Raw genomic sequence first — 25,266 nt, 5'->3', positions numbered from 1 at the left:
CTGTTGACTTGAAACTTAAAATAGTTATTAACTATCAAAGTCTACATGAGGAGAAGCAATCCCCATAACTCTGTTTGAATTTTTAACTTAGAATTTTTGGTTAAAGTTTTTGATAAAGTCAAATATTTCTGTTACTATTAAAGCTTTTTACTTGAAACTTAAGGTAGTTCTGCATGTTTGGATCAAAGTTTTTTCTACCATGTAGAATTTGATTAAACTCTGTGTAGTCATAGGGAAAGGCAAAGGGAAGCCCGAAGAGAAAAAGGGAAAGGCAGACAAGTCAAGTGACATCAGAATGCATGAAACAGAGTCTTAAACTACATGAGCTACAGACAGCTCTTAGGCAGTTGAAGACAAAGAAGTCTCCTGGACCAGATGGAGTCACAAATGAAATGCTGACCCATTTAGGCACTGCAGCAATTTGCAAACTCCTGGAAATTTACAACTACAGCTGGACACAAGGACTACTTCCACAGATATGGAAAGAGGCAGTCATGATCCCCATCCATAAGAAAGGGAAGGATCCAAAGAAGGCTGCAAGCTATCGTCCAATCAGTCTAACCAGATGTGTTGGAAAGATCATGGAGAGGATTGTGAATGCACGCCTGAATTGGTACATGGAGACTAACAACCTACTCGCAACACAACAAGCTGGCTTCAGACAATTCCGCTACACTGAGGACCAGACCACTTACCTATCGCAAGAGATAGAGGACGCCTTCCAAGAGCAGAAAGCCGTGCTTACAGCATGGACTGATCTGCAGCGAGCATTTGACAAAGTCTGGACTGATGGACTTCTTGTCAAACTGATGAGGAGTGGAGTAGGAGGTCACATGCTCAGGTGGTTTAAGTCATACCTCTACAACAGGAGAGCAAGAGTCAGCTTAGAACATGCCAGCAGTAGGAAGTTCCTGTTGCGTCATGACTGAAAGGAGTTAAGGCTGCACTCTATGCTGATGACCTGGTGTTATGGTGTAAGGAAGAACATGCCACAACAGCCAAACACAGGATGCAAGAAGCCATCAACAAGCTTTCAGTTTGGGCTGAAGATTGATGTGTCTCGATCAATACAGAGAAATGGTCCACTACACAATTCTCCCTGTCGTCAAAGCAGAGGGCTGGTAAAATCAAGATGGGAAATACTTCGCTTACTGAAGCAGACGAGGCAAAATACCTTGGAGTGACCTTTGACAAACGGCTAACCTAGAGACCCCATATTAGTCAAGCAGAAGGGAAGGCCCGTAGGAAGTTTGCCATGATGCGTAAACTTGCTGGAACAATGTGGAGAGCAAATGAGCACATTCTCAAGACAATATATCAGGGAACAGTGAGACCCTATTTAGAGCATAGCTCAACTGCCTGGCCCACTACTGCCAAAACTAACCAACAGACTCTAGACAAGGTTCAAAACCAAGCCTTGCGGATCATGACAGGTGCTACAAAGTCTACACTAATCTCCTTCATGGAGAAGCTAAAAGGTACACAGCCGTTACAAGACAGGAGACATGCAAAGGTCCTGCTTCAAGCAGAGAAGTTCAGGTCTTTTCAAGACCATCCCATGAAAGCCAAATTGGATGGCTACACCAGAAATCAGTTCAAACATAGCAGCTTCGTTCACGAGGCAAAGAAACTTAATCGAGAGTTCAAAACTGAGCTGAACATACCAACGACTCACTTAGGTAGAGAAGACATTATAAACCTTCTAGCAAATGATCTGTCCTCAGTGACTGTGAGACTTCCTGTTCCTCATCTTGACTGCGGAAGCAAGAGGATGAAGGTATTCGAAAGAGCCTCACACTGGCTATGATCAATGAAGACTATCCTCTGGAAACATGGACTCATGTCTATACAGATGGATCAGCCACATGTGCCATCAAAGACGGAGGAGCAGGAGTTTTCATTCAATACCCATCTGGCAAGAGAGAAACACCACATGCAACCACAGGAAAACACTGCAGCAATTACAAGGTGGAGACTGAAGCACTCATGAAGGCTGTCTCAATGATTGAAGACTCGGCAAAAGAAAGCTCCTCAGTCGTCTTTCTCACAGATGCACTGTCTGTCATGGAAGCTCTGATCAACAGTAAAGCTCCACAGCTAGCCAGGAGAATGCAGAGCCTGAGTATAACCTGCAAAGTAGCACTTCAGTGGATCCCATCCCATTGTGGACTTGCAGGCAATGAAGAGGCAGACCAACTGGCTAAGCTAGGAGCTCAGTCAGAACAACCAACAACGCCTGTGAGCTACAAGGAGAAAGTCAGCATCATCAAGGCACTAACGAGACCAAGGATAGAGGAAGATGCTTTTCATCTCCTTGATCAGTCTGAACAAGTGATGCTGGTCAGGCTTCGCTCAGGGCACAACAAGCTGAATGCTCACATGTACAAGAAATACAGACTGGCACCATCACCAGCCTGTCCATGTGGTGAGGAAGATCAGACGACGGAGCATATACTCCAGAGATGTAAAAGGCATGACCAGGAGCGAGCTGCGACTTGGCCGATAGATAGAAACATACCAAAAACTGTATGGAGGCATTGAGGATCTGCGGCAAACCACAAGTTTCATCGAGGCTGCTGGTCTGACAGTGTAGTTGCGTACGAAGAAGAAGATTAAACTCTGATTTTTCAAAACTTCAGAATATACCAAGAAAATTCAACAAATAAAAAAGAGGGTCGTGTGCTTGAAATTTTGCTAGACTGATTTGAAAAATTTGGACCTCACGCAATTTTTCATAATGGAAGTCTATGGGAAAATCATAACTTTCATAACATTTTTGCGAACAGAATTTTTTCTACAATGTGGAATTTAAAGAAACTTCTCACAGTTGTAAATAAACATATGGCCTATAATGTGGTGAAATAAAATGTATAGGTCCATGTGCTTATTTTTGAGATATCTGACCATGATTGAAGTGAACTGCACTTTTCACCTAATTTTAAAACATTATTTTGAATTTTTTAACGTGTCAGATGTTTTAATACATATTTTAACTTTAAAAAGACAGTTAACAGTGCCATTGTAATAAATTTACTCACAGGTTGTTATTAATTCATAAAATAATTTTCATTCCCGTACACAGAATCCAGGCTTTACTATACATTTTCCGGATAAATGACGTTACGCCATCACTTCCTGTTTATCAAACATGCAGAACTACCTTAAAATAGTTATTTACTATCAAAGTCTACACCAGGAGAAACAATTCCCATAACTCTGATTTGAATTTTGACAGAATTATGCCCCTTTTTAGCCCACCATCATCAGATGGTGGGCTATTAAAATCACTCTGCGTCCGTGGTCCGTCCGTCCGTCCGTCATTCCGTCCGTCCGTCCGTCCTTCCGTTAACAATTTCTTGTTATCGCATCTCCTCAGAAACTACTGGAGGGATTTTGATCAAACTTTGTCAGAATGATGTATTGGTACCCTAGTTGTGTCCCCCTGAAAATCAGACTGGTTCAACAATTTATGAGTGAGTTATGGCCCTTTGTTTATTTCTATATTTTACATAGATTTATATAGGGAAAAACTTTGAAAACCTTCCTAACCAAAACCACAGAGCCTAGGGCTTTAATATTTGGTTTGAAGCACCATCTAGTGGTCCTCTACCAAGATTATTCAAATTATTTCTCTGGGGTCAAATATGGCCCCGCCCTGGGGATCACATAGTTTATAATGACTTATATAGGGAAAAACTTTGAATAACCCCTTGTCCAAAACCACAGGGCCTAGGGCTTTGATATTTTGTATGTGACATCATCTAGTGGTCTTCAACTTAGATTGTTCATATTATACCCCTAGGGTCAAATATGGCCCCGCCCTGGGGGTCATATGGTTTACATAGACTTACATAAGGAAAAACTTTGAAAATCTTCTTGTCCAAACCACAAAGCCTAAGGCTTTGATTCTTGTAATGTAGCATCATCTAGTGGTTCTCTACCAAGTTTGTTCAAATTATCGCTCTAGGGTCAAAAATGGCCCCGCCCCGGGGGTCACATGGTTCATATAGACTTATATAGGGAAAAGCTTTTAAAATGTTCTTGTCAATAACTACAACATTCAAATTTGGACCACATGTATATTTTTGAGTGGCAAGATGAACCTTGACATGAGTTGACCTTGATTTTGACCTAGTGACCTACTTTCACATTTCTGTAACTACAGCCTTCAAATTTGGACCACATGTATATTTTTGAGTGGCAAGATGAACCTTGACATGAGTTGACCTTGATTTTGACCTAGTGACCTACTTTCACATTTCTTTAGCTACAGCCTTCAAATTTGGACCACATGCATAGTTTTGTGCACTGGAAAAAACTTTGACCTTGATTTTGACCTAGTGACCTACTTTCACATTTTTGAAGGTACATGCGTCAAATTTGGACCATACGCATAGTTCCATGTTTCAAAATGAAATTTGACATTGATTTTGACCTAGTGACCTACTTTCACATTTCTCAAGCTACAGCCTTCAAATTTGGACCACATGCATAGTTTTGTGTACCGAAAAAAACTTTGACCTTCACATTGACCTAGTGACCTACTTTCACATTTTTAAGGTAAGGCTTCAAATTTTGACCACATGCATAGTTTTGTATTCCGAAGTAAAATTTGAGCATGATTTTGACCTAGTGACCTACTTTTACATTTCTCAAGCTACAACCTTCAAATTTGGACCACTTGCATACTTTTGTGTACCGAAATGAACTTTGACATTTACATTGACCTAGTGACCTACTTTCACATTTTTAAGGTACAGGCTTCAAATTTAGACCACATGCATAGTTTTGTATTCTGAAATAAAATTTGACCTTGATTTTGACCTAGTGACCTACTTTACATTTCTCAAGCTATAGCCTTCAAATTTGGACCACATGCATAGTTTTGTGTACCGAAATGAACTTTGACATTTACATTGACCTAGTGACCTACTTTCACATTTTTAAGGTACAGGCTTCAAATTTGGACCACATGCATAGTTTTGTATTCTGAAATAAAATTTGACCTTGATTTTGACCTAGTGACCTACTTTACATTTCTCAAGCTATAGCCTTCAAATTTGGACCACATGCATAGTTTTGTGTACCGAAATGAACTTTGACCTTTACATTGACCTAGTGACCTACTTTCACATTTTTGAAGGTACAGGCTTCAAATTTGGACCACATGCATAGTTTTGTATTCCGAAATAGAATTTGACCTTGATTTTGACCTAGTGACCTACTTTTACATTTCTCAAGCTACAGCCTTTCAAATTTAGACCACTTGCATAGTTTTGTGTACCGAAATGAACTTTGACCTTAAGATTGACCTAGTGACCTACTTTCACATTTTTGAAGGTATAGGCTTCAAATTTGGACCACATGCATAGTTTTGTATTCCGAAATAAAATTTGAGCATGATTTTGACCTAGTGACCTACTTTTACATTTCTCAAGCTACAGCCTTCAAATTTGGACCACTTGCATAGTTTTGTGTACCGAAATGAACTTTGACCTTTACATTGACCTAGTGACCTACTTTCACATTTTTGAAGGTACAGGCTTCAAATTTGGACCACATGCATAGTTTTGTATTCCGAAATAGAATTTGACCTTGATTTTGACCTTTTGACCTTCTTTTACATTTCTCAAGCTACAGCCTTCAAATTTGGACCACTTGCATAGTTTTGTGTACCGAAATGAACTTTGACCGTAAGATTGACCTAGTGACCTACTTTCACATTTCTGTAGCTACAGGCTTCAAATTTAGACCACATACATAAGATTGTGTACCGAAACAAACTTTGACCTTGACATTTCTCAAGCTACAGCTTTCGAATTTAGACCACATGCACAGTGTTGTGTACGGAAATAAAAGTTGACCTTGAGGTAGTCAGTAAGTCTTGAAATTTGGAACACTCAAAAATGGCACATTGGTGGGCGCCAAGATCACTCTGTGATCTCTTGTTAACTTAGAAGTTTTTGGTTAAAGTTTTTGATAAAGTCAAATATCTGTTACTTTCAAAGCTTTTGACTTGAAACTTAAAATAATTATTTACTCTCAAAGTCTACACCAGGAAAAACAATACCCATAACTCTGCTTTGAATTTTGACAGAGTAATGTCTCTTTTTAACTTAGAATTTTTTGGTTAAAGTTTTATAAATTTTTTACTGGCAAAGCTCTAATTCAGAGCCAAGCACTGAGAAAAATTGAGTGGGCTGTCTTACGAACAGCTCTTACTATGGATACATGTTATCAAAACATAGTCGGTTACTCTGAAATTTAAAGCTTGAATCTTTTATATGAATACTTGATCAAAACAAGGAATGTTACTCTAAAGCTAAAGGCATAAATCTTTTAAATGAATAGTTGAGATCAAAATAAAATTGATTTCTCTGACGATAAAAGCATAAATCCTTTATATGAATACTATAGATCAAATTAAAGTACGTAGGTTACTCTAATGCTAAAGTCATAAATCTTTTAAAGGAATTTTTGAGATCAAAACAAGTAGGTTGTAAATCCCGCAAAATAACTCAAACGATAACATATTTGATAATTATGAATTTTCTTCATTAAAACGTTTCAATACAGAAAATATTTTTGTATAACATTACAGCTTGCACTTAACTTCTATCATTGACAACCTTTTTGACTTCAACGATGCGTGAGAACCATAAATCAAATGATAATATAAACATGCTTTCGTTTGAATTATTGTGCGGGAGTAGTACTTTGATGTTAAAAGCACAAATCCTTTATATGAATACTTTAGATCAAAACAAAGTATATTACTCTAAAGTTAAAAGCATAAATCTTTTATATGAATACTTGAGGTCAAAACAAAGTGGATTACTCTTATGAACCTTTCTGTGAATACTTGAGATCAAAAGCTGATACTAAAAGCATAATTAAGATCAAATCTAAAGCTAAAGGCATAAATCTTTTGTATGAATGCTTGAGATAAAACAAAGTAGGTTACTTTGACAGCAATGGCATGAATCCTGTCTGTACATACTTGAGGTGAAAAGAAAGAAGGTTACTCTAAAGCTAAAAGTATAAATCCTTTATATGAATACATGAGATCAAAACGGTTAAATTTATTTATTTTGTTGGGTTTAACCTCGCACCGACACAATTATAGGTCATATGGTGACTTTCCAGCTTTGATGGTGGAGGAAGACTCCAGCCGGTGCCCCTCTGTGCATTATTTCATCACGAGCGGGCACCTGGGTTGAACCACCGACCTTCCATAAGCCAGCTAAGGTTAAAGGCTTTAATCCTTTATATATATGTATACTCACTATCTAAACGAGATAGGTCTTTGTGTGTTGTCCTTCAACATTGCTATCTCTGCTCTAAACTGTAACATTTTCAAGAGGTCCTGTCTCTGCATAAATGCCACACATTGTTGGTTATTACTAGGGAGCATTTTTGGTATTTGAATATTCAACCTGGGTCAACCTGCCGAACGAGTATTTGAATATTAGGTCATCAAATGATCAACAAATCAACTCAAAATCTTATGTGTTTATCATACACTAATCAGCGACCTGCATTAACTCTACTTTCATTTACATTAGAAGTGATTCAGACATTGACGAAATTATGACTGACTAATCTTTCTCATCGCTTGTTCATCTTTTTAGCTCACCTGGTGAGCTTTTTTGATCACGCAGCGTCCGTCGTCTGTGTGTGTGTAAACTTTTGCTTGTGACCACTCTAGAGGTCACATTTTTCATGGGATCTTTATGAAAGTTGGTCAGAATGTTCATCTTGATGATATCTAGGTCAAGTTCGAAACTGGGTCATGTGTGGTCCAAAACTAGGTCAGTAGGTCTAAAAATAGAAAATTCTTGTGACCTCCCTAGAGGCCATATTTTTCAATGGATCTTCATGAAAATTGGTCAGAATGTTCATCTTGATGATATTTAGGTCAAGTTCGAAACTGGGTCACGTGTGGTCCAAAACTAGGTCAGTAGGTCTAAAAATAGAAAATCCTTTTGACCTCCCTAGAGGCCATATTTTTCAATGGATCTTCATGAAAATTGGTCAAAATGTTCACCTTGATGATATCTAGGTCAAGTTCGAAACTGGGTTATGTGCCTTCAAAAACTAGGTCATTAGATCAAATAATAGAAATACCTTGTGACTTCTCTAGAGGTGATATTTTTCAATGGACCTTCATGAAAATATGTCAGAATGTTCACCTTGATGATATCTAGGTCAAGTTCGAAATTGGGTCAACTGCGGTCAAAAACTAGGTCAGTAGGTCTAAAAATAGAAAAACCTTGTGACCTCCCTAGAGGCCATATTTTTCAATGGATCTTCATGAAATTTGTCAGAATGTTTACCTTGATGATATCTAGGTCAAGTTCGAAACTGGGTCATGTGTGGTCAAAAACTAGGTAGGTCGGTCTAAAAATAGAAGAACCTTGTGATCTCTCTAGAGGCCATACTTTTCAATGGATCTTCATGAAAATTGGTCAGAATGTTCACTTTGATGATATCTAGTTCAAGTTCGAAACTGGGTCACGTGCCGTCAAAAACTAGGTCAGTAGGTCAAATAATAGAAAAACCTTGTGACCTCTCTAGAGGCGATATTTTTCTTGGGATCTGTATGAAAGTTGGTCTGAATATTCATCTTGATGATATCTAGGTCAAATTTGAAACTGGGTCAACTGCGGTCAAAAGCTAGGTCAGTAGGTCTACATTGTCCGTGTGTCCGTGCGTAAACTTTTGCTTGTGACCACTCTAGTTTAAGATCCAGCCTTGAAATTTGGATGACATGTACAGTTTTGCACACCAATCTTTAAACTGTCTTTCAGTGACCATAAATGTGACCTACTGATCTACTTTCTAATATTTTAGCATCAGTTTGCCATTTGAAACATGTGGTTCAATATACTCAGGTGAGCGATATAGGGTCATCATGACCCTCTTGTTTCATATAAAGTATTTGTTATAGAAAAACTAAGGTTGGGATTGTATATGGGGTCATTGGCGTCAGGATAACTTATTTAATCTTCACACTTAGAAAATTCCACGGTGGTGCAGTGGTTTAGAACGTTGGTCCAAAAGCTACGTTTTTAGTCAGTGTGACAGAAAGGCGTCAGTTCAAATCCAAAAAGGTCATTTTAATGCCATTTGGTCAAGGTTAAGATCACAGTTACTAAAAATACATTTTTTCTCTAAAATAGCTTTTTTTAGCTCCACTATTCGGAGAATAGGGGGGCAATACTACTTGCCCCGGCGTCTGCGTCGGCGTGACTCTTCTTGGTTAAAGTTTTTCGGCAACCTTAGTTTTTCTGTCATATCTTTGTTACTATTGCTTATATCTTACTGTAACTTCACATAAACATTGTCCGGTATACAAACAATATATGTATAGGGGCTGAGCCCATTATACCCAAGGTCAAGGTCACCAAGCTGTTATACTTAGATTATTTTTAAGGTTCAAGTTTTTCGGCAGCCTTTGTTTTTCTGTCATATCTTTGTTACTATTGCTTATATCTTACTGTAACTTCACATAAACATTGTCCAGTATACAAACAAAACTTGTCTAGGGGCTGAGCATATTATACCCAAGGTCAAGGTCACCAAGGTGTTATATTTAGGTTATTTTTAAGGTTAAAGTTTTTCGGCAACCTTTGTTTTTCAGTCATATCTTTGTTACTATTGCTTATATTTTACTGTAACTTTACATAAACATTGTCCAACATACAAACAAAGAATGTTTAGGGACTGAGCCCATTATACCCAAGGTCAAGGTCACCAAGGTCTTATACTTAGGTTATTTTTAAGGTTAAAAGTTTTTCGGCAACCTTTGTTTTTCTGTCATATCTTTGTTACTTTTGCTTATATCATACTGTTAGTTCACATAAACATTGTCCAGCATACAAACAAAGTATTTGTAGGGGCTGGGCCCATTATACCCAAGGTCAAGGTCACCAAGGAGTTATACTTAGAATTATTTTCATGTTAATTTTTTTCGAAAGCTTCGTTTATAGACATATCTTTGGTGCTTTAAAAGATAATGACTTGAAATTAAAAGTATTTGTTTATAATCATCTGCATGTGTGGCTACATACCCCATAACTCTAATTGTGTTTTTGACAGAATTATGCCCCTTTTGTACTTAAATTTTTTTTGCAATCTTCGCTTTCTGGATACTATTTTAATGCAATATAAGATAAAGACTTGAAACTTAAAATATATCTTTACCATCATCATCTGCATGTGTGGTAACAATCCCCATAACTCTGATTTGTATTTTTTACAAACTTCGTTTTCTGGACATAAATTTGGTACTATATAAGATAATGACTTGAAACTCAAAATATATCTTTATCATCATCATCTGCATGTGTTGTAACAACCCTAATAACTCAAATTTGTGTACTTGATAGAATTATGCCCATGGTGTATCTTCCTTTTAAAGTAGAGGTCTCTTATTCAGACATATATTCATTTTACTGTCAAATCCCCGAATAGTGGAGCGCGCTGTCTTACGGAAAAAAGGTAGTTTTAGTTTGGACTTACTTAGGCCTAAAAAAAAATTCTTTGTTTCCGGTAACATGCTGAAAAAAAATTAGGGTAGGTAGGTCGGAACTTTTTTTATTTTTTTTATTTTTTTTTTATTAAGAGACTTTTCGGAAATTATTTTTGTGTCAAAAAATCAATACAAATAGGGGGGTTATGCCTTAAGAGCATCAGTAAATTAATTTCTGACAACACTGAACATGTTTAAAGCATAAAAAATGGAGTTTTGCAACTTGTTGTTATAAAGTTGAGAAAAAAAATTCTCCAAGGCCATAAAAACATTTAGGGTCGAGCCAAAAATTTAGGGTAGGTCGGGATACTGGAAAAAAATTTTTTTTTACGCCTTACTGCCACCAAAATTTGTTTACAGCTTACCTGAAAAATTAGCTTTGAATGATATTGGGATCACTGTTACTAAAAATAGAAAAATGGCTTCCACTCAGTATCTTTAATTTGGGTACACATTGTCAGTATACTTGGTGTGTAGATACTAGATAGCTTTTATCAAACACAAGAGGTTGGGAATGTATTTGAGGTCACTTGGATCAGGGTCAATGTCAGTGTAACTAAAAATAGAAAAATGAGGTCATATTTGAAAAAAAAAGAAGATTTTTAAGCTTTGGAATGGAAGGGTGTAGTTTCAAATCTCAAAGAAATCCCAATTTTTTTTTTCGTTTTCTCTTTGTTTGTTTTTTTGTGACAAAAAGGTCATTTTAATGCCATTGGGTAACTAAAAATAGAAAAAATATGGTCATAGTTATAATAAGAAATAGGTTTTTAGCTCACCTGACCACGAAGTGCTCAAGTTGAGGTATTGTGACCGGTCATTGTCCGGCATGCGTCGTCCGTCAACATTTGCCTTGTGAACACTCTAGAGGCCACAATTGTGACCCAATCTTTATGAAACTTGGTCAGACTGTTTGACTTGATGATCTCTAGGCCAAGTTTGAAACTGGGTCATGTAGGTTCAAAAACTAGGTCAGTAGGCCAGATCATAGGAAAAACTTGTGAACACTCTAGAGGCCACATTTGTGACTCAATCTTTATGAAGAATGGTCAGAATGTTAGTCTTGATGATCTCTAGGTCAAGTTTGAATCTTGGTCATGTGGGATCAAAAACTAGGTCACGCGATCAAATCAAAGAAAAAGCTTGTGAACACTCTAGAGGCCACAGTTGTGACTCGATCTTTATGAAACTTGGTCAGAATGTTTGTCTTGATGATCACTAGGTCAAGTTTGAATCTGGGTCATGTGGGTTCAAAAACAAGGTCACCCAGTCAAATCAAAGGAAAAGCTTGTGAACACTCTAGAAGCCACAGTTGTGACTCAATCTTTAGGAAACTTGGTCAGAATGTTTGTCTTAATGATCTCTAGGTCAAATTGGAAACTGGGTCATTTGGTTTCAAAAACTAGGTCACTAGGCCAGATCAAAGGAAAATCTTGTTAACATTCTAGAGACCACAATTTAAGTTTCAAACTCATGAGAATTGGTCAGAATGTTTGTTATGAGGACCTCTAGGTCAAGTTTGAGTCTGGGTCATGTGGGATCAAAAACTAGGTCATCCGGTCAAATTAAAGGAAAAGCTTCATAACACTCTAGAGGCCAGGTTTATGACCCTATCTTCATGAAACTTGGTCAAAATGATGATCTTGATGATCTTTAGCCTAAGTTCGAATCTGGATCATCTGGGGTCAAAAACTAGGCCACCTGTTAAAATCAAAGAAAAACCTTCTGCATGCAAAAGTCAAAGAATAAACTTGTTTACACCCTAGGCGGCACATTTTTAGCTCACCTGAGCCAAAAGCTCAGGGTGAGCTATTGTGATCGCTCACCGTCCAGCGTCCGTCCGTCAGGCGTCCGTCCACACTTTCCTTTAAACAACATCTCCTAAACCACCAAGCCAGTTTTGATGAAACTTCACAGGGATGATCCTTGGATGGTCTTCTTTAAAAATTGTTCAAAGAATTGAATTCCATACAGAACTCTCATTGCCGTGGCAACCGAAAGGAAAAACTTCAAAAATCTTCTTGTCCAAAACCACAAGGCCTAGGGCTTTGATATTTGGTATGTAGCATCATCTAGTGGGCCTCTACCAAGATTGTTCAAATTATCCCCCTAGGGTTAAAAATGGCCCCATCCCGGTGGTCACATGATTTATATAGACTTATATAGGGAAAAACTTTGAAAATCTTCTTGTCCAAAACCATAAGGCCTACGGCTTTGATATTTAGTATGTAGCATCATCTAGTAGACATCTCCCAAGATTATTCAAACTATCCCCCTAGGATATAATATGGCCCCGCCCTGGTGGTCACATTGTTTCTATAGACTTGTATAGGGAAAAACCTTGAAAATCTTCTTTTCAAAAACAAAAGGGCCTAGGGCTTTGATATTTGGTATGTAGCATCATATAGTATGCCTCTATAAAGATTGTTCAAATGATCCCCCTAGGGTGAAAAGAGGCCCCACCCAGGGTGGACACATGGTTTATATAGACTTGTATAGGAAAAAACTTGAAAAACCTTCTTGTCTGAAACCACAAGACCTAGGCTTTTGATTTTTGGTATGTAGCATTGCCTTGTGGTTCTCTACAAAGATTGTTCAAATTATTACCCTGGGGTGAAAAGAGGCCCTGCCACGGGGGTCCCTAGTTTTACATAGACATATATAGGAAAAAACTTAAAAAATCTTCTTGTCTGAAATTGCAAGGCCTATGCTTTTGATATTTGGTATGTTGCTACTACCAAAATTTTTCAAATTATGCCCCTGGGGTGAAAGAGGCCCTGCCCTGGGGGTTCCATGTTTTACATAGACTTATTTAGGAAAAAATTTAAAAATCTTCTTGTCTGAAAGTTCAGGGCCAATGCCTTTGATATTTTGTATGTATCATTGCCTAGTTGATCTCTAACAAGATTGTTGGATTTATGTCCCTGGGTTGAAAAGAGGCCCTGCCCCAGGTGTCACTTGATATATGAGTTATATAGGAAAAATACTTAAAAAATTATCAGATCATATTTCCTAGACTGTTTAATTACATTTACCAGATGACCCCAAGTGATAAGGTGTCACCCGACTGTGAGTTGACCTACTGACCTACTTTCTTGTTTTTTAAGATACAGCCTTGAAATTTGGATGACATGTACAGTTTTTCACACCAATCTTAAAACTGACTTTCAGTGACCATAAATATGACCTACTGACCTACTTTCTTGTATTTTAAGCTTTAGCAAAGAAATTTGTTTAAGCAAGCAATTTAACTTAGGTGAGCGATATAGAGCCATCATGGCCCTCTTGTTGATCTATCTTCATGAAACTTGGTCAGAATGTTTGTTATCATGAAATCTTGGATGATTTCAAATCTGGGTCACAATGGATCAAAAACTAGGTCACTAGGTCAAATCAAAGAAAAAGCTTGTATACACTTTAGAGGCCACTTTTCTGCTCCAATCTTCTTGAAGCTTTGTCAGAATGTTTGTTTTCATGAAATTTTGGACAAGTTCGAATCTATGTCATGTGTGATAAAAACCTAGGTCACTAGGTCAAATCAAAGAAAATGTTTGTTTACACTCGAGAGGCCACGTTTTTTGGTCCAATCTTAATGAAAATTGGTCAGAATATTAATTTTGTCTCCATGAAATCACTAGGTAAAACATGTTTACACTGTTATGGTGTGTTACTCAGGTGAGCGAACTAGGGCCATCTTGGCCCTCTTGTTTTTCAGTTTGATCATCAAAAAGCTGGTTTCGAATTTATAACTTTAAATATAAGAACTGGCTTTGGATTGTATTTTGGGTCACTTACTAAAAATAGAAAAATGGTTTATGCTCAATATCTTTAGTTTGGGTGCACCTATTGTCAGCAAACTTTGTTTAAGGTAGCTTTTATCAAAGAATCATAAATTACATAGGAAAATGTCGCATGTACTTCATGATTGGATGCAGTCAGATATGTATAATAGAATATGACCATTTTAAGCTCGACTATACGAAGTATGGAGAGCTGTCCTACTCGACCCGGCGTCGGCGTCCTTCCGCGTCTGCGCTTTGGTTAAAGTTTTAATGCACGTTTACTTTATCTCTGTAATTGCTTGATGGATTTGTTTCAAACATAAAATAGTTATTCCTCATCATCACCCACATCATATGGCACAAGGGTCATAACTCTCACACCAATATTTCATGAATTATCCCCCCTTTTTACTTAGAATTTCAGGTTAAAGTTTTGATGCACTTTCACTCTATCTCAGTTATTACTAAATGGATTTGATTCAAACTTAAAATAGTTGTTCCACCTTATCAGCCACATCATATGACTTAAGGTCCATAACTCTGGTACCAATATTTCATGAATTATGCCCCCTTTTACTTAGAATTGCATGTTAAAATTTTGATGCACTTTTTATCTCAACAAGAAAAAAGAACCTTTAAAAAAGACAGATCTCAACATCACCTAATCGTATGAAATTGTACTGACATGAAGTATCATCTTTCAGCAGTCAGCCCTGAAAACCATCATGACGTCCTTAAACAAGTTATGTAATGCTAAGGCTTGTTATTGTTATACCCCCACTAAACATGTTTGGGGGGTGGGGGGGCTATATAGGTGTCAGTTTTGTCGCGTTGCGTCCCGTCACGAAATCTATTATCTCAGTAATTACTAAATGGATTTGATTCAAACTTAAAATAGTTATTCAACATCATCACTCACATCATATGACACAAGGGCCATAACTCTTGCACCTTTTTAGCCCACCATCATCAGATGGTGGGCTATTCAAATCACTCTGCGTCCGTGGTCCGTCGTCCTTCCGTCCGTTAACAATTTCTCGTTATCGCATCTCCTCACAAACTAACTGGGGGATTTTGACCAAACTTTGTCAGAATGATGTATTGGTACCCTAGTTGTGTCCCTCTGAAAATCAGACTGGTTCAACTATTTTTTAGTAAGTTATGGCCCTTTGTTTATTTCTATAATTTACATAGATTTATATAGGGAAAAACTTTGAAAATCTTCTTGTCCAAAACCACAGAGCCTAGGGCTTTGATATTTGGTATGAAGCATCATCTAGTGGTCCTCTACCAAGATGATTCAAAATATTTCCTTGGGGTCTAATATGGCCCCGCCCCGGGGGTCACATGGTTTATATAGACTTATATAGGGAAAAACTTTGAAAAACCTCTTGTTCAAAACCACAGGGCCTAGGGCTTTGATATTTTGTATATGACATCATCTAGTGGTCTTCTACTAAGATTGTTCAAATTATCCCCCTAGGGTCAAATATGGCTCCGCCCCGGGGGTCACATGGTTTACATAGACTTACATAGGGAAAAACGTTGAAAATCTTCTTGTCCAAACCACAAAGCCTAGGGCTTTGGCATTTGTAATGTAGCATCATCTAGTGGTTCTCTACCAAGTTTGTTCAAATTATCCCCCTAGGGTCAAATATGGCCCCGCCCTGAGGGGTCACATGGTTCATATAGACTTATATAGGGAAAAGATTTTAAAATCTTCTTGTCAATAACCTACAACATTCAAATTTGGACCACATGTATTGTTTTGAGTGGCAAGATGAACCTTGACATGAGTTGACCTTGATTTTGACCTAGTGACCTACTTTCACATTTCTGTAGCTACAGCCTTCAAATTTGGACCACTTGCATAGTTTTGTGCACTAAAAAAACTTTGACCTTGACTTTGACCTAGTGACCTACTTTCACATTTTTGAAGGTACAGGCTTCAAATTTGGACCACATGCATAGTTTTGTGTTCTGAATTGGAATTTGACCTTGATTTTGACCTACTGACCTACTTTCACATTTCTCAAGCTACAGCCTTCAAATTTGGACCACATGCATAGTTTTGTGTACCGAAACAAACTTTGACCTTTACATTGACCTAGTGACCTACTTTCACATTTTTGAAGGTACAGGCTTCAAATTTGGAACACATGCATAGTTCTGTGTTCCGAAATAAAATTTCACCTTGATTTTGACCTAGTGACCTACTTTCACATTTCTCGAGCTACAGTCTTCAAATTTGGACCACATGCATAGTTTTGTGTACCGAAATGAACTTTGACCTTAAGATTGACCTAGTGACCTACTTTCACATTTCTGTAGCTACAGGCTTCAAATTTAGACCACATGCATAGGATTGTGTACCGAAACAAACTTTGACCTTGACATTGACCTAGTGACCTACTTCCACATTTTTGAAGGTACAGGCTTTAAATTTGAACCACATGCATAATGTTGCATTCTGAAGTGTAATTTGACCTTGATTTTGACCTAGTGACCTACTTTCACATTTCATCCTTGAAATTGATCTAGTGACCTACTTTCATATTTCTCAAGCTACAGCTTTCGAATTTGGACCACATGCAAAGTGTTGTGTATGGAAATGAAATTTGACCTTAAGCTAGTCAGTAAGTCTTGAAATTTGGAACACTCAAAAATGGCACATTGGTGGGCGCCAAGATCACTCTGTGATCTCTTGTTACTTAAAATTTCTTGTTTAAAGTTTTGGTGCACTTTCGCTCTATCTCAGTTATTACTAAATGGATTTGATTCAAACTTAAAATAGTTGTTTCTCCTAATCACCCACATCATATGATACAAGGTGGCATAACTCTTGCACCAATATTTCATGAATTATGCCCCCCTTTTACTTAGACTTTCAGGTTAATTTTGATGCATTTTCACTATATCTCAGTTATTACTAAATGGATTTGATTCAAACTTGAAGTTGTTATTCCACATCATCACCCACATCATATGACACAAGGTGCAAAAATCACTCTTGCACCAATATTTCATGAATTATCCCCCTTTTTGCTTAGAATTATACTTATTTAATGTTCTTTATCTCTCTTATTACTTAATACTTTTGACACAGACTCAAGCTATTGTCCAATATCTTCATTCTTATTGGAGTCATTAAACACTAGTGACAGCTCCAGCTTCCTCAGATGTGCCCAGTTTCACTATCCAGCATCGAAATAGTCGAGCGCGCTGTCTCTTGTGACAGCTCTTGTTTTAAAGATCCTGTTGGCGTGGTGCAAAGCTGAAAACCTGGTTTTCGTAGAATTTCCAAGTTTTTTATTCATGAATATTTATACCATGCTGAAAATATAGCTTTAGTTAATACCTTTTTTTCAGATTATTTGACAGAGGGACTTGGTGAAGTTTTGATTCCCCATGGATCTCAAGGTGTTAATTCACGTCATAAACCTTTACCTGAACCAGATCCAGAACTTGGAATAGGTTCTCTGGTTGAAGTCATGTCAACCAAGCCTCTGTATGGTCTCATCAAATGGATTGGGAACCTCCCTGACCAGAAAGAGCCAAAAAAGTTGATTGCAGGACTTGAAATGGTACAACAATTTATTAATTATGTTTTCTCTAAAAGTTCTTCAGTAATATAGCAGGAAAGAGTAAACCTAGACTGGTTTGGAAAAATGTGAAAATCTGCCTAGTAAGAGTCTCACTTAAGGCTTTCATCAACAGGGGTGCATGTATACTTTAATCAACAGGGGTGCATGTATACCTTAAAAGGGGTGCATATATACCTTAATCAACAGGGGTGCATGTATACCTTAATCAACAGGGATGCATGTATACTTTAAACAACAGGTGTGCATATATACTTTAATCAATAGGTTTGTGTATACACTTTAGTCATTTATATATTGTAATTGCAGGAGGAAGAGACAACAGCAGGCACAGATGGAACTTTTGGAAGTCATCGATTATTTAACTGTCCAGCTCGTAAAGGACTCTTTGTACCATTATATAAATGTCGCAAGGACAAACGTTTCATCGACGACCGTCAACTGCGTATTCAGACATCAGACAGGAGCATAAACTTCGGCAGTACGGAAACACCAGATCTACCTGGAACTGTTTCACCACCTACTTCTCTTGAAAATATTAGTCTTATTTGTGGAAAAGGTCGTGGAATTCAAGGCCATCATAATTCTTGTTACATGGATGCTACACTATTAGCTATGTTTTATTTTACAACTGTGTTTGATTCAATATTACACCGTCCAAAAATTCTGTCAGATATACAAGAATACCAGGAAGTTCAACAAGTTTTAAAGGAAGGGATTGTAAATCCATTAAGAAGGTAGTCAAACTTCCTTATTTTACATTGAAACTGTAGTATTTGTATTTGATCACAAAGCATAGAGATATACATGGGTTTATCCAAAAGTAATGTCACTTGGTCCATTGCACAAATTTTATTTAGTGTTATATTATTATAGAAATTTAATCAGTATGTACACTAATTCCATTACAATTTCACAGGTTAATATTTATGTTTTGATCTTGGGGTCACTCTATTTAAGGTCAAGGTCACAGGGGCCAGAACATGGAAATCCATTTTTGATTAGTAACTTGAGAACCATTTGACATAGAACCTTCAAACTTCATATAGTAATAGGACTTACAGAGTAGACAACCCTTATTGTTTTTTGGGTCACTCCATCAAAGGTCAAGGTCATGGGGGCCATGCTTTTGTCACACTTCATTTTCTATCAATAACTGGAGAACCATTTGACCCAGAATGTTGAAACTTTGTGGGATGACAGCGTTCGACACTAACTTTTTTGCCAGGTATCTCGAAGGAATACCTGCTGGGAAATTTAGGAATCCCTGCTGAAAATTAGGAGTCCCTGATAACAAAATGTGGTTAGAACATGAAAAAACTAAAATCTAACAAACACAACTGTTTACAGTACTACATGTATTTTATTTTCACTTTATTTCCATTTTACATCAATGACAACAATAGCTTGTATGACTTTTGCTGTAAAAGAATAATGTCATTTCTGCCCAAGTCCTCTTCCCCCTCATCTTCACTACCATCGCACTCCTCTGCGATTTGTTGTAGTTCATCTAAATGTATGCCGCCTAGTTCATTCCCCCTTATAACCCCCTTATTTGTAATCATTTTTTTGACATAAAAAAAAATTCCGAAAAGTCTCCCTTAAATAAAAAAAAAATTCAAAAAAAAAAAAAATGTTCCGACCTACCTACCCTAATTTTTTTAGCATGTTACCAGATACAAAGATTTTTTAGGCCTTATTAATGCAACTCCAACAGGCTTTATCTAAAACTAGTACATTGGTCATAACAGATTTTCTTAAACATTTCATATTTTAGTTGTTTTATTTTGCACATTGCCTAAAAGTGGGTGGGGTTTAGTGTTTGCATGCTTTTATTATCAGCAAATTCTTCTAAATAAGAGCTGCTTTGGCAACAGTGATCATATTTTTCGTAAATGCAGACGTTTTATTGGCTTTTTATTTTAGTTTGTACTAGAAAAATCTTGTAAGAAATGATAAAAATGTTCGAAAATGTCGGTCTAGAAAACGAGTAACGAAAAACAAAAGTAACAGTTAAAGTTCTTGAAAAGATAACTGTTTTAACTTTATTTTCTCATCATACCACGTATAATTTCTGCTTATTTAATTTGTTTTGCCCAAACAAAGCCTCGGCAATGATAATAAATTTGTTATAGACCGTAACGGCGGACCGGCTCATGTAATCGTATCGAGCACACAAAATAATGGTACAAACACGATAATCTAAGGCTGCATTGTTTATCAATTAACTTGTAAACATTGATCAATAAACACCTTTGATAATGACAAGGCATATTGTACTAAATACAAACCGCGAGAGAAGCACGTGTCATTTGGCGCGTGGCGTGACTGACATCTGTCGGTAGCTAATTAACATACGACGCTCCGCCTACTGCCATATTTCCGCTTGTGCCGGCGAACAATTCACTGGGATTTTGATTGACAGGGGGCAGAACTATCGAACTTGGAACGCATCTAAGTAAATTTCCGCGAGTCAAGCCGACGCGCGTGCCGTAATTTATGCGGGTAAAATACGAGTTTTTCTCGATTTTCGCGGGTCAAAACCCGAGACCTCGGGTCAACTGAAGCAAAAGACCGATGTTTGAGCGAACAAGACTGGGGAATTTCATTTTTTTTAGAATCATATTTTATCTGAAAATCAAGAGTCCCGACGGAACACCGAAATTGTGAACTTTAGGATCCCTTGCGGATTTTTGGTGTCCTCGGGATCCCGGGACACCGTTAGTGTCGAACGCTGGATGATTGGACATACCGAGTAGATGATCCCTGTTGGGATAAGACTTGCAGAGGAGATGACCCCTTTTTGATTTTGGGGTCACTACATCAAAGGTTAAGGTCACAGGGGCCATCTGTCCGTCAGAATTCATTTTTTATCAAAAACTGCAGAACCAGTTGACCTAGAACCTTCAAACTTCATTGGGTGATAGGGCTTACAGAGTAAATGACCCCTATCATTTTAAGCTCACCTGAGCAATGCTCCGGTGAGTTTTTGTGATCGCTCGATGTCCGGCGTCTGTCCGTCGTCTGTCAACATTTAGCTTGTCTATGCGATAGAGGCTGTATTTTTCAACTGATCTTCATGAAATTTTGTCAGAATGATTACCTTGATAAAATCTAGGCCGAGTTCGAAAATGGGTCATCTGGGGTTAAAAACTAGGTCACTAGGTCAAATCAAAGAAAAAACTTGTGTATACCATAGAGGCTGTATTTTTCATCTGATCCTCATGAAATTTGGTCTGAATGATTACCTTGATAAAATCTGGGATGAATTTGAAAATGGGTCATCTGGGGTCAAAAACTAGGTCAAATCAAAGAAAGACCTTGTGTATGCGATAGAGGCTGTATTTTTCAATAAATCTTAATGAATTTTGGTCAGAATGATTACATTGCTGAAAGTTAGGCTGAGTTTGAAAATGGGTCATCTTGGGTTAAAAAGTAGGTCACTAGGTAAAAACAAAGAAAAACCTTGTGTTTGCAATAGAGGCTGTATTTTTCAATTGATCTTCATGAAATTTAGTCAGAATGATTGCATTGATGAAATCTAGGTCAAGAGCAAATATGGGTCATCTGGGATAAAAATGTAGGTCACTAGGTCAAATCAAAGGAAAACCTTGTTTATGCGATAGAGGCTGTATTTTTCAATTGATTTTCCTGAAATTAAGTCAGAATGATTGCCTTGATGAAATCTAGATAGAATTTGAATATGGGTCATCTGGGGTTAAAAAGTAGGTCACTAGGTAAAATCAAAGAAAAACTTTGTGTATGTGATAGAGGCTGTGTTTTTCAATTGATCTTCATGAAATTTTTTCAGAATGATAGCCTTGATTAAATCTAGGTCAAGTTCGAATATGGGTCATATGGGTTCAAAAACTAGGTCACTAGCAGGGTTGCCAGCAGTCTTGAAAAGTCAGGGAAATTGGTTTCTTTTTCAAGGTCAGGGAATTGTCAGGGAATTTTAAAATTTGGTCAGTGAAAAATGAAAATCCTGGAAAGTCAGGGAAAAATGATTTCAAAGCTCAAAGAAGTTAATCATTTTAAACTTTTGTGGCTATGGCAGTCTTCAAGCATTAAATTTAAGTAATTAAAAACAAAGTTTAATGATGTAATACTGTAACATGCATTTAATTTTGATGTTTATGTTTAATATATTGGAAAATAGATACAAAACATTTGGAAAAAAAATAATTGGAGGATTGGAGGGCTATAGGGGAGGTCAGGAGGCTGTTTAAATGTTTGGCGGTTTTGGTCAGTGAAAAACATGAATTGGTCAGGGAAAAGTCAGGGAATTTTATTCACCCAGAGTGCTGGCAACCCTGACTAGGTCAAATCAAGGAAAAACCTTGTGTATGCAGTAGGGGCTGCATTTTACACTGGATTTTCATAAAATTTGGTCAGAATGGTTGCCTTGATGAAGTCTAGGTCAGTTGTGAATATAGGTAGTCTGGGGTCAAAAGCTTGGTCACTAGATCAAACCAAAGAAAAACCTTGTGTATGCGATAGAGGCTGTATTTTTCAATTGATCTTCATGAAATTTGGTCAGAATGATAGCCTTGATGAAATCTAGGTAAAGTTCGAATATGGGTCATCTGGGTCAAAAACTAGGTCACTAGGTCAAATAAAAAAAATACCTGTTTATATTTAAGATTTTTGCTCCAATTTAAATAATAATATTTTTTTCCATGATGAAATCACTAGGTCAAACGTGTTAACACTGCTATGGTGTGTTTCTCAGGTTAGCGACCTAGGGCCATCTTGGCCCTCTTATTGGTGTTACTAGATCAAAGGTCAAGTTGAGAACTATTTGGCCCAGAATTTTGAAACTTCGTGGGTTGATTGGACATGCCAGTTAGATGATCCCTATTGCAGCCAACCGTAAGTGTCTCTTTGACTTTCGCTCTGGTTCCCTATTGACTTCTTGCCTATTACAACTACTATGCATTGAGGGAGACATGCGCTTTTCTACAAAATCTTCTAGTATTTTCTAGAGTTGTTTTATGCTATATACATAGAACTTCAAAGTTCACCACTGAGGACAATTTGCAACACACAGAAATAACATTTCTTCAGTAACAAGAAAAAAGAACCTATAAAAAAGACAGATCTCAACATCACCTAATCGTATGAAATTGTACTGACATGAAGTAACATCTTTCAGCAGTCAGCCCTGAAAACCATCATGACGTCCTTAAACAAGTTATGTAATGCTAAGGCTTGTTATTGTTATACCCCCACTAAACATGTTTGGGTGGTGGGGGGGCTATATAGGAGTCAGTTTTGTCGTGTTGCGTCCCGTCACGAAATCTATTATCTCAGTAATTACTAAATGGATTTGATTCAAACTTAAAAGAGATGTTCCACCTTATCACCTGCATCAGGTGACACAAGGTGCATAACTCTGCCACCAATTTTTCATGAATTATTTCCCCTTTTACTTAGTTTGATGTATTTTCACTATATATCATTCTGATTGGCATAGAGCCAAAGGGAAGTAACCTTTTTAACTTTACTTAGTTACTTCCCCTTAAATTCTAAGAATTAGTCTATTTTTAGATTTTCAATGTTTTAGGTATTTTTCTAACTTTTTTATTATTAGTCATATGTAAAGGTAAATACATTTTTCTGTGGTAACATGTGTCGATAAGACACTTTTTTTATATTCACTTTTAGTGTATCTCTAATATTAGAGATTTTTATTTGTACCTCATCTCTCATCCTGGGCACATATACTAGTATTACTTGCATGTGCCGCGGAAGCCCAGGATGAAGTACTTCAAAGAGGAGTAAAAAAAAAATTTTTAAGCATTTTTTTTTTTTTACGTTTTAGCTCGACTATACAAAGTATAAGGAGAGCTATCCTACTTGCCCCCGCGTCGGCGTCTTTCCGCGTCCCCACCTTGGTTAAAGTTTTTTTACACTTTCTCTTTTTTCAACCTATCTCTGTAATTAATTGATGGATTTGATTCAAACTTGAAATACTTATTTCTCATCATCATCCACATCATCTGACATAAGGGCCATAACTCTGGTACCAATATTTCATGAATTATCCCCCCTTTTCACTTAGATTTTCAGGTTAAAGTTTTGATGCACTTTCATTCTATCTCTGTTATTACTGAATGGATTTGATTCAAACTTAAAATAGTTGTTTAACATCATCACCCACATCATATGACACAAGGTGCATAACTCTGGCACCATTTTTTCATGAATTATTCCCCCTTTTTACTTAGAATTTTAGGTTAAAGTTTTGATGCACTTTCACTCTGTCACTGTTATTACTGAATGGATTTGATTCAAACTTAAAATAGTTGTTCAACATCATCACCCACACCATATGACGCAAGGTGCATAACTCTGGCACCAATATTTAAAGAATTATGCCCCTTTTTGCTTAGGATATACTTATATAGTGTTTTGATACATTTTATCTTTACCTCTCTTATTACTTTAAGTTGATATTTTTGACATAGACTCAGGCTATTGTGCAGTATCTTTATCCACAATTAGAGTCATTAAACACTCTAGTGACAGCTCTACTTTCCTCAGATGTGCCCAGTTTCACTATCCAGCATCGAAATAGTCGAGCGTGCTGTCTCCTGTGACAGCTCTTGTTTATATTATTCTAAGTATTTTAGCTCACCTGAGCCAAAGGCTCATGGTGAGCTTTTGTGACCACTCAATGTCCATCGTGCGTCGCCGGTCCGTCAACATTTTCTTAATAAAATCTTCTTCTTGAAAACCACTGGGCAGAATTAAACCAAACTTCACAGAAATGATCCTTGGGTGGCCCCCTTTCAAAATTGTTCAAAGAATTGAATTCCATGCAGAACTCTGGTTGCCATGGCAACCGAAAGGAAAAACTTTAAAAATCTTCTTGTCCAAAACCGCAAGGCATAGAGCCTTGATATTTGGCATGTAACATCATTTAATGGTCCTCTATTAAGACTGTTCAAATTGTGTCCCTGGGGTGTAAAGAGGCCCCGCCCCCGGGGGTCACATAAGTTTTACATAGACTTATATAGGAAAAAAATTTGAAAATCTTCTTGTCTAAAACCACAAGACCTAGGCCTTTGATATTTGGTATGTAGCATTGCCTTATGGTCCTCTACCAAAATTGTTCAAATTATGCTCCTGGGGTGAAAAGAGGGCCCTGCCTTGGGGGATCTCAAGTTTTACATAGACTTATATAGGAAAAATCTTCTTGTCTGAAACTGCAGGTCCTAGGCTTTTGATATTTGGTATGTTGCATTGCCTTGTTGTCCTCTACCAAAAGTGTTCAAATTATGCTCCTGGAGTGAAAAGAGGCCCTGTCCCGGGGGGTCTCAAGTTTAACATAGACTTATATAGGAAA

At 37.2% G+C, this 25,266-nt stretch overlaps 1 protein-coding gene across 2 annotated transcripts in view; it reads left to right on the top strand.

Annotated features, from left to right (window-relative positions):
• The window catches only part of LOC123549123 (ubiquitin carboxyl-terminal hydrolase CYLD-like), a 158,056-nt gene that overhangs the window by 46,100 nt on the left and 86,690 nt on the right, over positions 1–25,266 (top strand). For both annotated transcript variants that reach the window (XM_045336961.2, XM_045336960.2), the window contains 2 exons: positions 17,683–17,897; positions 18,225–18,652. In XM_045336961.2, coding sequence (XP_045192896.1) covers positions 17,683–17,897; positions 18,225–18,652 — 643 coding nt within the window. The remainder of the gene's footprint in view (positions 1–17,682; positions 17,898–18,224; positions 18,653–25,266) is intronic.

The sequence above is a fragment of the Mercenaria mercenaria genome, chromosome 6 (assembly GCF_021730395.1).
Source record: "Mercenaria mercenaria strain notata chromosome 6, MADL_Memer_1, whole genome shotgun sequence".
Taxonomy (NCBI): domain Eukaryota; kingdom Metazoa; phylum Mollusca; class Bivalvia; order Venerida; family Veneridae; genus Mercenaria; species Mercenaria mercenaria.
Note: the sequence above shows the minus strand (reverse complement) of the source record. Positions and strands in the feature narration are given on the sequence as shown.